Consider the following 13465-nt stretch of genomic DNA (forward strand, 5'->3'; position numbering starts at 1 on the left):
GTTGGATGTGAGCACAGTCCTAGAGGTGACAGAGCCTCCGCCAGGCGTCTTCTGGTCGCCTTGGAGGAAACGCACAGTGTGACGGGCGGCGGAGGGCGGGGATGTTTACTGCCTGAGGCGGCGGCCGTGTGTCCCAGGGAGACAGGACGCCGCCGGAATGAGCGGCCTCCCGCCCCTCCGCAGCCTCAGTATTAGTGGAGATCCTACAGAGATAAGAGGCTGCCGAGGAGGCAACAGAGTCATGTGCGGACAGTAGAGGAGCGTGCACTACAGGCAGCAGGTAAAGGACGTCGTCTGAGGGGGCTCCCCTCACAGGAGGGTGACACTATAGTATAATATGTGAGGAGGGGGGCTTCCTAAACCTGTACCCTCAGGTCATTGTATTGTGTGACTTCCAGAGGTAATAATGGCTGCACCTGAGGTCAGCGAATGTGACAAGTGACAGGCGCTGGCTGTGGATAGTGTTGGGCGAACAAGATTCGGGGTTATCCAAGAATTCTGTTATGGATTCTGCTACCACGGACAATAAAGGTCCATTCACACGTCCGCAAATTGCGGATCTGCAAAACACGAACACCGGCAATGTGCATTTCGCAGACCGCACATCGCCGGCACTACAATAGAAAATGCCTTTTCTTGTCCGGAATTGCGGATGCGGACGGCACGTAGTGTGCTGTCCAAATCCATTCTGGCCCCATTGATAATGAATGTGTCCCCACCCCCTTCCGCAAAATTGCGGAACGGATCCGGACCCAACTTGCGGACGTGTGAATGGACCCTAACTTATGGTCCGTGCTAGTGGAATCCATAACGGAATTCTTAGATAACCCGAACCTTGTACGCCAAACTTGAAAACAGAAGTTCGCTCATCGCTGGTTGTGGACTGTCACCAGTTTGAAATCTCTTTCTAATTGTTATGGTTGTGAGGTCTCTTCTACATTTGGGGTGTCATTTACGCCAGTCTTTGATTCCAACCTGCGCTGCCGGAGGATTCACATCATTTTATGGCAAAATGTACAGCTGATCACACAGAAAAACGGAAGTCCGTGGGCCTGGAGGGAAACGCTGCTCCTCTCCCATGTCCGTTTCCAGGTGTAAAGTAGTGCGGACGTCTTAGGGTCCATTCACATGTCCGTTGTTATGGGTCCACATCCGTTTCGCAATTTTACGGAATGAGTGCAGACCCATTCATTTCAATGGGGCTGTCCGCATCCGTAATTTCATTCCGCGGTTTCACCCAAAAAATAGAACTAGTCCTATTTTTCTCCATATAACGGACAAAGATAGGACTGGTCTACTGCGGGCCAGACCTTCCATTCCGCAAAATGCGGAACGCACGTGGCCGGTATCTGGACGTGTGAATGGACCCTTAGGGCTCATGCACATGAATGTATTTTCTTTCCGTGTCCGTTGCGTTATTTTTTGGGGACCGTATGTGGAACCATTCATTTCAAAGGGTCTGCAAAAAAAAAAACGGAAGTTACTCTGGGTGCATTCCGTTTCCATATGTCCGTTCCGCAAAAGAATAGAACATGTCCTGTTATTGTACGCATTAAGATAGCACTGTTCTATTAGGGGCCAGCTGTTCCGTTCCGCAAAATACAGAATGCACACAGACGTCATCCGTATTTTTTTACGAATCCGTGTTTTGCGGACCACAAAACACATACGGTCGTGTGCATGAGGCCTTAGGCTGAGTTCACTCTTCAGTTATTTCCATCAGTTAGGGTCCATTCACACGTCCGCATCCGTTCCGCAAATTGCGGAACGGGTGCGGACCGATTCATTCTCTATGGGGCAGGAATAGATGCGGACAGCACATACTGTGCTTATCCACATTTCCGGAGCACGCCCCCGATCTTCCGGCCCGCAGCTCCGGAAAAGAATAGAACATGTCCTATTCTTGTGGACAAGAATAGCCAATTCTATGGGGGTGCCGTCCGGGTGTATTACGGATCCGCAACACACTACGGACGCGTGAATGGACCCTTATTGTGAGCCAAAACCCATAGTGAAGCCTCCACAGAGATCATGTGTATCGGAAAGATCTGCGCCTGTTCTGTGTTTTTGACCCGCACCTGGTTCTGGCTCCCAATAACTGACCAAATGACTGAAGTGTGAACGTGGCCTTAAAAACGCCTGTGCGACAATATATTGGGGGTTATTTATGACGGGCGCAACGACAGTTTATGGAGTTAAAAAGTTGTAAGACCCTGTTTCACCACTTTGTGAACAGTGTGACAGTATGTTGACGCACCGCCGGTTTTTGCGCTGTCCTCACTACTTGGGATTGGCGGGGGCTGGAACATCGGCAAATACTAATAGGCATAGAAGTGGGATGAAAACCAGTCCGTTTAGCGAGCGGAGTCGTTTTTACTCCAGGCGCACGGATTGAGCCTCGTCATAAACTAGAAGCTTTCTCCGCCAGAGCGGAATAGGACATGTGTTTGGTGGAAATGAAATATGGATTTCTACGGCGGTGGCCATGTGGCACCTGACCTCCCATAGTTTTCAGTGGGAGGCTATGCTGCTGTTCACCGCGCTAAGAAGTCACATCTGTCTGAACAGATGCCACTGGAAGCCGCGGCGGATGTCGGCTCGCGGTTTAGCTCCATTCAGGGAGACTAAACCGCGAGCGGGTCTGCAGCATTCAAAGTGAAAAACCGCAGCAGATTTTGCAGAGGCTAAATCCACCATGTGAACATAGCCTTATGGAGCCTAAAAAGTGGTGCGCCTATTGAGAGAGACCGTTCAAGCAACGGAGCACCTCCTTAATGGGTTCTCTGAGATGATTAAAAATCTTGGAAAGGCCTGCAATAATCTGAATAAAAAACCATCTTCTAGTGACCTCTTTCTCCAGCGCTGGTCCAGTCCTCCTGACACTCCTTTTTTACAAGCACATAACTGCTGCAGCCCATCACAGTCCCCAGCCCTCTAATGTCCAGTGACTGGCTGCAGCGGTGACGTTCTGTGCACCTGCACATCAGTGTCAGTAACATGCAGCTGTATGGAATGTCACTGCTGCAGCCAATCACTGTCCCCAGCCCTCTAATGTCCAGTGACTGGCTGCAGCGGTGACGTTCTGTGCACCTGCACATCAGTGTCAGTGACATGCAGGTGTATGGAATGCCACTGCTGCAGCCCATCACAGTCCCCAGCCCTCTAATGTCCAGTGACTGGCTGCAGCGGTGACATTCTGTGCACCTGCACATCAGTGTCAGTGACATGCAGCTGTATGGAATGTCACTGCTGCAGCCAATCACTGTCCCCAGCCCTCTAATGTCCAGTGACTGGCTGCAGCGGTGACGTTCTGTGCACCTGCACATCAGTGTCAGTAACATGCAGGTGTATGGAATGTCATTGCTGCAGCCAATCGCTGTCTCCATTGTTAGGGCTCATGCACGCAAAAAGTGTGCCGGCTGTGCCCGTATTGCAGGCCATAAACAGCAGGTCTGCAATATACGGACATCGGCCGTGTGCGCACCGTATCATGGATGCGGACCCATTTACTTGAATGGATGCGCAGTCTGGAAGATACAGAGCGGAGGCACCTAGCAGTTCTCGTGGTCAGTGGGGGTCCCAGCAGTAGGACCCCCACCGATCTAATAGTTTTCCCCAGTCCTATGGATAGGGTATAACTTAATGTAACCGGAATGCCCCGTTACACTGTTTTGGCTCTTCTCAGAGACCCAAAAACCCATAAACAGATGTAAAGCAGGTCAAGTGCAGTCCAATGTTTAATCTGAAGGGAACAGCCTCTTAGTATCCTAATGAGTAACGTGTGCTTGGGGTTAATTTATGGCTCGCTATCTTGGGGCTGGCTTCCACCTAAAATCCTCCAAATGATGTAGAGGCTGCCATATGTGGATCACATAAGCCCAAAACAGTAGCTTTTAGCTTATGTGCTCTGAATGAAGCAGCTTCTATGTCCTGTGGTGGTGCCTTGGACGCTTCTTGCAGGGCGACAGCCCCTGAGACCATATACCAGTTTTGTCTGTTTCCGTAACTTTCATAGAGGTGAATGGAGAGAGCCACGGACATGCGTGGTAGGGGGCGGCGGGGGACTGCTGCATCCTATTAGGACGGGGCACCTGCCCCTATAATTTTCTGCTGTTCCACGAGGCAGCTTGTTCTGATGACGGAGGTGACCGGTATACTGTGTTTACGTATAACTTTGAATGAAAAGTTTCCATTCTAGATGAACAGGCGATAGGTGACCACATATACTTTTGAGGGAACCAGAAATGGACATAGATGAGGAGGAACCTCCAGTGCCTCCCTTCTGGGAAGATGAAAGAGTGTCCTATATGGGAAGATGGCTTCAACGTACCTTGAAAGTCAAAGAAGATCGTTGGATAAAGTTTGTAGAGGATGAGCAGAATGAGAAGATACTGAAAGATTTTTTTGATCAAAGAGATCATATCCTGCTGATGTTTTCAGCTGCCCCTAAAGGAGGGATATCAGTGACTCAAGAGGTAAGACATAGAAATACGTTGTAACATGAATGTAGATCACCTAACTATATGGGTTTATGTTCGTACAGTGGTTAACATAGGGTAGGGGGACCATATTTTGTTTTTCAAACAAGAGGACACAGCGCCACCCTCTCTGTATCAGTTTAGAGGGACTCTACTTTCTAACAAAGTGACTTACAGGTGATGTCTCTACGGATTACAATTGTTCACTTTCCTTTTCTTCTCCATTTGGTCCAGACCATTACCAGATTCATACACACCCCAAATTCATGTGGCTCCCTATAACCCCCCACTCCTCCATCCCTTAAATCAAACTTTAGATCTGACCCCAAAGTCATGGCCCCTATATAACTCCCCCCCCCCCCATCAATCAGACCTCATATCAGACCCCAAGACATGTCCCCCTATAACACTCCCCCCTCTCTATCAATCAGACTTTAGATAAGACCCTAAAGTAATGGCCCTTATAACCCTCTCTCGCCTCCATTAATCTGACCTAAGATCAGACCCCAAAGTAATGTCCCCTATTAGGGATCGACCGATTATCGGTTTGGCCGATATTATCGGCCGATATTGAGGATTTTGAACGTTATCGGTATCGGCATCTATTTTGCCGATATACCGATAACGTATGGGGAACACAGAACGCGCTGCTCTCAGCGCGTTCTGTGTTCCCTCCGCAGCACAGGGGAGAAGGAAGCAGTGTCTCCTCCCCCCTGTGATGCTGCTGCTGCCGCCAATAGCAGGAGAGGAGACAAGAGGAGGGGAGGGGCTGTGGCCGCTGCGCCACCAATGAAGATAAGCCTTTCATTCATTCATATACAGGAGGCGGGAGCTGGCTGCAGAATCACATAGCCGGCTCCCGACCTCTATGAACGGCAGCTGCGGTCCGCGGTAGTTAACTCCTCAGGTGCCGCGGATCGCAGCCACCGCTCATAGAGGTCGGGAGCCGGCTATGTGATTCTGCAGCTAGCTCCCGCCTCCTGTATATGAATGAATGAAAGACTCCTCTTCATTGGTGGCGCAGTGCGCCCCCCCCGAGCCCCCCAGTATTAATCATTGGTGGCGCAGTGCGCCCCCCACCCCAATGCCGGCCAATAGTAAAAACATTGGTGGCGCAGTGCGCCCCTCCCCCCCACCCAGTATTACTCATTGGTGGCAGTGGCCACAGGATCCCCTCTCCCCTGCTCCTCCGATCGGAGCCCCAGCAGTGTAAGCCTGGGGCTCCGATCGGTTACCATGGCAGCCAGGACGCTATTGAAGCCCTGGCTGCCATGATAAGCTCCATGCTGCTGTGTGCACAAAGCACAGAGCAGCAGGGACAGTGTGAGCTCCTATTCACTCTGATAGAGATCTATCAGGGGGAATAGGACAAGGGTTCTAGTCCCTAAGGGGGCTAAAAGTTAGTAAAAAAAAAAAAATACAAAAATATTAAGTATAAATGAAAAAGATTTATAAAAAAAAAAAATACACATTAACAATAAACCAAAATACACATTAACAATAAACATATTAATTTTCAGCAGATTTGTGTATGAATTTTTTTTTTTTCTCAAAAATGAAAATTCCCAGAATATCGGTATAAATTATCGGCTATCGGCCTGAAAGTTCACAAATTATCGGTATCGGTATCGGCCCTAAAAAATCAATATCGGTCGATCCCTATCCCCTATAACACAACTCCCCTCTTCCATCAGTCAGAACTCAGAGCAGTCCCCAAAGTCATGGCCCCCTATAACACCCCCCTACCTCTATCCATCTCATAAATCAGGCCTTAGATCAGACAAAAAAATAAACCTTACCTCTCGCACTCTGATCTGGTGCGCTACTCTTTCAGTTCGCTACTCTGAGGTCACAGTGCGCTCCTGTAGGCACGCACGCTGAATGCAGTCAGGACACAGTACAGCACCCGAAGCAGAAGACCAGGGAGTGGTCCCGACCTGATACACATTAAAATAAAGTTGTAAATGTGCCCCCCATGAGAATCCTGGACTTTCCTGGTCATTTAAAAATCCTTGCCAGTCATTTTTTTTAGGTCCCAAAAAGAGGACATATGGTTATCCTACCATAGGGACCAAAAAGTTATCTTTGGGCCCCAGATTTGGCTTCCTGCACTTTAGGCCTCATGCACACGGCCGTACCATGATTTGCGGTACGGATACCGGCAGTTTGTGTTCCGCATTTTGCGGAACGGAAGGTCTGGCCCTCAATAGACCTGTCCTATCCTTGTCCGTGATATGGACAAGAATAGGACATGTTATATATATTTTTTTTTTTTGCGGGGCCACAAAACGGAGGTACAGATGCGGACTGCACATGGAGTGCTATCCGCACCTTTTTTTTGTGGCTCCATTGAAGTGAATGGGTCTGCATCCAAGCCGCTGCTTGGATTCGGACCCACACAGCGTTCCTGTGCATGATCCCGTAATCTTTTGATTTACCAGAGTGCTGTCACTGTGTCGGTCCCTGTAGGAGCAATCAGGGGGTTCTGCCAAGCAGAAAAAGGACCCCATTCCCCACGGAGACTCCTCCTTGCTTCTGTAGTAGTCACAGAAGACTCCCTACCAACTTTCCAAGTGTTGAGTTTGCTGGATGCCATTTGTAAGGTGCAAGAATTGTTCCTTCAGGATAACTGTGTAGACGAGCGCCATCGGTGTTTACTAGGAGAAAAATAAAATCTGATTGTAAATTAATTTCACTCCCGCTCCATTCCCAGCCAGAGGTGAAGCAAAGTTTTGATATCATTTTTACTACAGGGAACTCCTGTTGTGCTTTCTTCCAGATTAATGGAAATGTAAGGGGCAAGACTGGTTACATCATGAAGAAGCTGCCAACGACTATTGACCTAGACAATTACAAGAAAGCGCTAATCCTCGGGGAATTGTCTGGTGTCTCTTTTATCCAGACATCTACACTTATGGAGGAGGTGAGGTGAATTCTACCTAGTAAAATTTGTCATGTCCATTTTTTTTTTGTCTTTTTTGCATTTTCTTGTAATGGAGCATATTGGATGGGACCGACGGTTATGGTAAGAGTTAGGAGTGTAGACATGAATGTGCCAAAATATCTTTATCATCAGCCTCTCTACTGTTGGTCTAATCCCGAGGGCACTTCTGTTTCTGCTTTGCTTCTGTTGCCGCAGACTTGTGCCAGCGTGCTTTTCCGTTCTGCTTCTTTCCCTTCGCCAAAACTACTTACTGCACTAACAAATGTGAGGATAACATTATAATAGAGCCTATTCTTTATGTCCACGTGTATGACTATGTAACCAGTTACTGCAAAACTTTTCAATCACCTGAGTGAATAAGTGCGGGGTAAGTACAGAATAGATGAAATCTGCTCAGCTGCTGCAGGGGTATAGCATCCTGCCCACAGGTAGGTGCGCGTGTACAATGTGACAGGTCGGCTTTACGTTTCTGCAACAAAGTCTGAATTGTCATTTCGACTCCACTGACATTGATCACTATGGCAAGAAACAGATCAAAGATTAAATGAGGCAAGAATGAAATGGCTTGTTCATGGCCGTGGGTATAAGTTATGCTGCATTGTTTAAAAGGAATCTGTCACCAGGAGTCTGTAGTATTTTCTTCAGTAATACATAAGGAGTCCAGCTGGACACTTTTATTCTTCTACTGCGCCCCCATTTCCTTGCTGTCAGCACTGCACTGCTGTGCCATGCCAACCTAATGGAGAGGACTCCTGCACGCATGCACAGCAGTCCTGATAATATATTTAACCCCTTCCCAATATGTGACATAATAGTACGTCACATGTCGGGTCTTTGTGGAGCAGGCACCATAGCAACCAGGTGCCTACTGTTTCATACAGCAGGCGCCAGTGGCTAATGTCCGCGAACAGTGGTAATGCCGATTGCTGGCATTTGATCTCTCAGATGACGTGGTCAAACCTGACCCCGGCATCTGAGCGCCTGAAAAAACGGAAGTGCGCCTTTCCGGGTATTCTCCAGCTCCCCCGAGTGGTGATCGGAGGAGCTGGAGCGTGTATGCAGCAGCCTCTGTCAAAAGAGAATGACAGGAGGGCTGCTGCATAGTAGTTTCAGTGGAGCCCCTGCTTGTGGCCAGGCTCCATAGAAACACAGTAAAATCATCATAGACTCCAATACTAATGCAATTGAGTGTATGAGAGAAGCAATCCAAAGATTACTTGTTAGAGTTCCCTATGGGAAATATTAAAAAAAAAGGTAATTTCCACAAAATGAAAATAAAAAAGTACACATCATGGGTATTGCTGCATGCAAAAACACCCGTACTATCAAAATATAAAAATATTTATCCCATACGGAAAAGGCAAAACGAAAAAGTGTCAGAATGGCTGATTCGCCGTTTTTTGGTCGCTTCTCCTCCCACCACAAATTAAATAAAAAGTGATCAAAAAGCCATACACCCCCTGCAATAAAATGTGCCCTCACACAGCTCCGAACACATAACTACAAAAAATGCGCAAACGCAAGAAAAACTCTACATTTGTGGTATTACCGGACTCGTACTGATCTGGAGAATGAAGAGCCTAAGTCAGTTTTACTACCTAGTGAACGCCGTAATAAAAAAACTTAAAACTGTGGGAGAATTGAGTTTTGTTTTTTACAATTCCACTCCATTTGGATTTTCTTCCCCCCACTACATCCTACATCCTATGGGGGGCGGTCAGTAGGTAACCAAAAGATGGTGATCTGGACTCCTTATCTGCAGCACTACTCACGTATCCCGGAAACAGACTTCTGCTTAATTATACTTAATTGGTAACTCTTAATTTTGACCATCCATTAAGGGATTAACAGAGATTGATGCCTTCCTCCTCCATGTACTGCAGTGAGTAAAGCCCGGGTGTTGTAAAGCAGTAGCTTTCATCTGTTGCTAAGAAAGCCCAATAAACAAGTGTTTGGCAATCCTAAGAAGTGAGCGACCTGTGCAACAGTTTTGTCTGTGTTTCCCGGGCGGCGGCCGCCTGGATAATTCTGTTCTCTCCAGCAACATATCTCTCCGTGATCATTACTCAGGATTTCACAATAGCTGTACAGCACACAACAAATATTTGTCCATCTGATCGTTCTGCACATACATGTATTCTCAAGATAAAGGTACAATTACTGTGGACATTTTTTCAGCTCTTATCTTTTGTCATAAATTCTCCATCCGCAGAAGAATGAATTCTGGGGAGCATTCAGGGAGGGTCTCTATTGTCCTCCCAGGGTGACTACCAATGTCATGCTTCTGCGTAACTGAAAATTGATATAGATCTACATCATTTATGTTCCCATACCAATTAGGGCTCATTCACACAACCGTGGTTTGGTTCCACATCCGAGCCGCATTTTATGCGGCTCGGGTGCGGACCCATTCACTTCAATGGGGCCGCAAAAGATGCGGACAGCACTACGTGTGCTGTCCGCATCCGTTGCTCTGTTCCGTGGCCCCGCAAAAATTATAAGTCATGTCCTATTCTTGTCCGTTTTGCGGACAAGAATAGGCATTTCTATAAAGGGCCGTCCGTTCTGCAAATTGCGGAAGGCACACGGGCGGCATCCGTGTTTTGCGGATCCACAATTTGCAGACCACAAAACGCGGCACGGTCGTGTGGATAAGCCCTTATACACTAGTCATGGCTACTTAATTTGTTCATGGTGACAGCTACCCTCTAGTAACATAGTAACATAGTACATAAGGCCGAAAAAAGACATTTGTCCATCCAGTTCGGCCTGTTATCCTGCAAGTTGATCCAGAGGAAGGCAAAAAAAAACTGTGAGGTAGAAGCCAATTTTCCTCGCTTTAGGGGAATAAAAAAATCCTTCCCGTCTCCAATCAGGCAATCAGAATAACTCCCTGGATCAACGACCCCTCTCTAGTAGCTATAGCCTGTAATATTATTACACTCCAGAAATACATCCAGGCCCCTCTTGAATTCCTTTATTGTACTCACCATCACCACCTCCTCAGGCAGAGAGTTCCATAGTCTCACTGCTCTTACCGTAAAGAATCCTTTTCTATGTATGTGTACAAACCTTCTTTCCTCCAGACGCAGAGGATGTCCCCTCGTCACAGTCCTGGGGATAAATAGATGATGGGATAGATCTCTGTACTGACCCCTGATATATTTATACATAGTAATTAGATCTCACCTCAGTCGTCTTTTTTCTAACGTGAATAACCCTAATTTTGATAATCTTTCAGGGTACTGTATTTTCCCCATTCCAGTTATTACTTTAGTTGCCCTCCTCTGGACCCTCTCCAGCTCTGCTATGTCTGCCTTGTTCACTGGAGCCCAGAACTGTACACAGTACTTCATGTGTGGTCTGACTAATGATTTGTAAAGTAGTAGGAATATGTTCTCATCACGGGCATCTATGCCCCTTTTGATGCAACCCATTATCTTATTGGCCTTGGCAGCAGCTGCCTGACACTGTTTCTAACATGTAAAAATGACTGGAAGGGGTCCCAAATACAATGTACTGTGCCCTGTTCCTGCAGCAGATTACCTGTACTTTTAAAATACTTTTTATGTGTCATATTGACATCAATAGTATTGATCAGTGAGGGTCTGAGTGCTGAGACCCTCGTGATTGTTAAAACAAGGAGAAAGAAGTACTCGCACTGATCGCTTTCTAATCGCCGCTGCAGATGGAGTCGAGCCAGGCACATAGACTTTCTGTTGAACTCATTGTCAGCAACGGGGAGAGAGAGAGAGAGCGCTCTGTGAGCACTTTTTCTCCTCATTTTACCTTTTGTGGGGGTCTCAACACTGAGACCCCCACCTGTTGCAACCTTTGTTATGTCAAAAGTTTAAAAAAAGTAGAGTTACACTCTAAATAGTTGCATTAATGCAGTTCCACATTTGTTTTTTACGGACCCATTGACTTAAAGGGGTTCTCCAGGAATTAAGAAAATAAAATTACTGAAAATACGTAAATATTACTTTGTTATAAATATATTCCCACATACCTTTTTTTTTTTTTTATAATGACTCGTTTTGTCTAGGGAGCAATCATTAGGAGAAATAAAATGGCCACTGTCCTATTAGTACACAGAAAACCTGTCCTAATCACACAGGTGGACAAGTTACTTCACAACACTGAGCTAAAGAGCTGCTTCGTCCTATAGCGAATAAGATCTTCAGCTGAATCTCTGTAGGAATGGAGCTCATGAGGAGACGTCAAGTACAGAAAGGATGGACAGGACAGACTGTGGTAATGGAGACTGCATACAAGTGCTGCTGCTCATCAGTCACATCCCCACCTCCTCTCTGTACTTCATGTCTCCTCATGAACTCAATTCCTACAGAGATTCAGCTGAAGTTCATATTAAACTGTATTCAGGATCATAATCCCCGACAAGCAGAGAGGAGGATGCTGTTAGGTAACTTGTCCTGCTGTGTGATTAGGACAGGTTTTGTTTGTAGTAATAGGGTGGCGGCCATTTTGTTTCCTCTGATGATTGCTCCCTAGACAAAATGAGCCATTATAACTAACGAAAGGTATTTGGGAATATATTTATAATAAAGTAATATTTAAGTATTTTCATTTTTGTAATTCCCAGAGAACCCCTTTAACTGCCTCTATGGTATGGATTTTGTAGACATATTATTTTTGTGGAACGGACATATGGATGTGAAAAGAACACGGGATGATCTTTCCACATCCTTGTGTCCTTTCTGCAAAAACATAGAACATGTCCAGCAGTGGATCTCAAAAGTGGGCCAAAACGGTTCCGTTTAAGGCCAGTGTATTGTGAATGGGGTATGCTCTGTGTAGGATGCATCAGTATGCATTCCGTTCCGGTAACATTCCATATTGTGACCTGACACAAAACTACTGCAAGCTGCGGTTTTGTGTCCGGTCATCAAAACGGAACAAACCGGATCCGTCACCCATTGACTTACCTTGTTTTTAGTGACTGATCCGGTTTGTTCCATTTCGATTTAATGCAACCGCATCCTAACGGAACGGATGCACCCTGATGTGTTAAATCAAACGGAACCATTTTGGTCTGGTTCTGAGATCCTCTGCTGGATCTAAAAACCGGAGACCAAAGCGCAGATGTGAAAATAGCCTTATCGGGAAGGAAGCTGGTGGAGGAGACCGCTGCATTTGTTTTCCCCATACTGACTTGTTATTTCTCGGCAGCAGATCGTGTTTACACAGCACAATCTGCTGCCGGCAAACAACGATATTTGTGTCCGCACAAACAATCGGATTACCCAATGAACGAGTGTTTCACTTATTCTTCGGGTAATCGACGATACATTTACACCACCTGATAATCGCTAACGAGTGTTCCTATAAACGCTTGTTAGCGATTATCTTTAAAATTCTTGGCCAGTGTAAAGGGCCCTTAAGATATCGGTCATTGGATGTGTTTAATTTCTAAATGACTAAGCTCTGCAGACTGGTGAAAAGTATGAGCGTAATCCAGATGCACCACATTCACATAAGTGTGAACAGACCCCAAACAAATTCCATAATATTTTAAGATTTCCTAAAGAAAAAAATGTGGATCTTACACGACGCTGTACCTGATCTGCCTGTTGCTTGCCAACATTTCTCCTTTACCTTCCGTCAAAGAGCATGATCCAACAGTGCAGAGCCAATGTATGTGACATAGGCCTCCTGCACACGACCGTATGGCTTTTTCAGTATTTTGCGGTCAGCAAAAAACGGATCCGCAAAACATACGGATGACGTCCGTGTGCATTCCGTATTTTGCAGAACGGAACATCTTGCCCCTAATAGAACAGTACTATCCTTGTCCGTTATGCAGACAATAATTGGTCATGTTCTATCTTTGAACGGAATGAAAATACGGACATACAGAAACGGAAGGTATACAGAGTACTTTCCGTTTTTTTTTTTTTTTTTTGCGGATCCATTGAAATGAATGGTTCCGTATATACAAAACGGAAGGTAAACGGGAAAAAAAAATCGTTCGTGTGCAGAAGGCCATATTTGGTGGAATCTATTCAGTATTTTAATGAGCACT

At 46.2% G+C, this 13465-nt stretch overlaps 1 protein-coding gene across 1 annotated transcript in view; it reads left to right on the forward strand.

Annotated features, from left to right (window-relative positions):
* Positions 1-206: 206 nt before the first annotated feature.
* DNAH11 (dynein axonemal heavy chain 11) overlaps positions 207-13465 on the forward strand; it is a 303358-nt gene continuing 290099 nt past the window's right edge. The window contains exons 1-3 of the mRNA XM_040433722.1: positions 207-280; positions 4214-4475; positions 7258-7401. Of these exons, the coding sequence (XP_040289656.1) occupies positions 4245-4475; positions 7258-7401 (375 nt within the window). The 5' untranslated portion in view covers positions 207-280; positions 4214-4244. The remainder of the gene's footprint in view (positions 281-4213; positions 4476-7257; positions 7402-13465) is intronic.

The sequence above is a fragment of the Bufo bufo genome, chromosome 5 (genome assembly GCF_905171765.1).
Source record: "Bufo bufo chromosome 5, aBufBuf1.1, whole genome shotgun sequence".
NCBI lineage: Eukaryota > Metazoa > Chordata > Amphibia > Anura > Bufonidae > Bufo > Bufo bufo.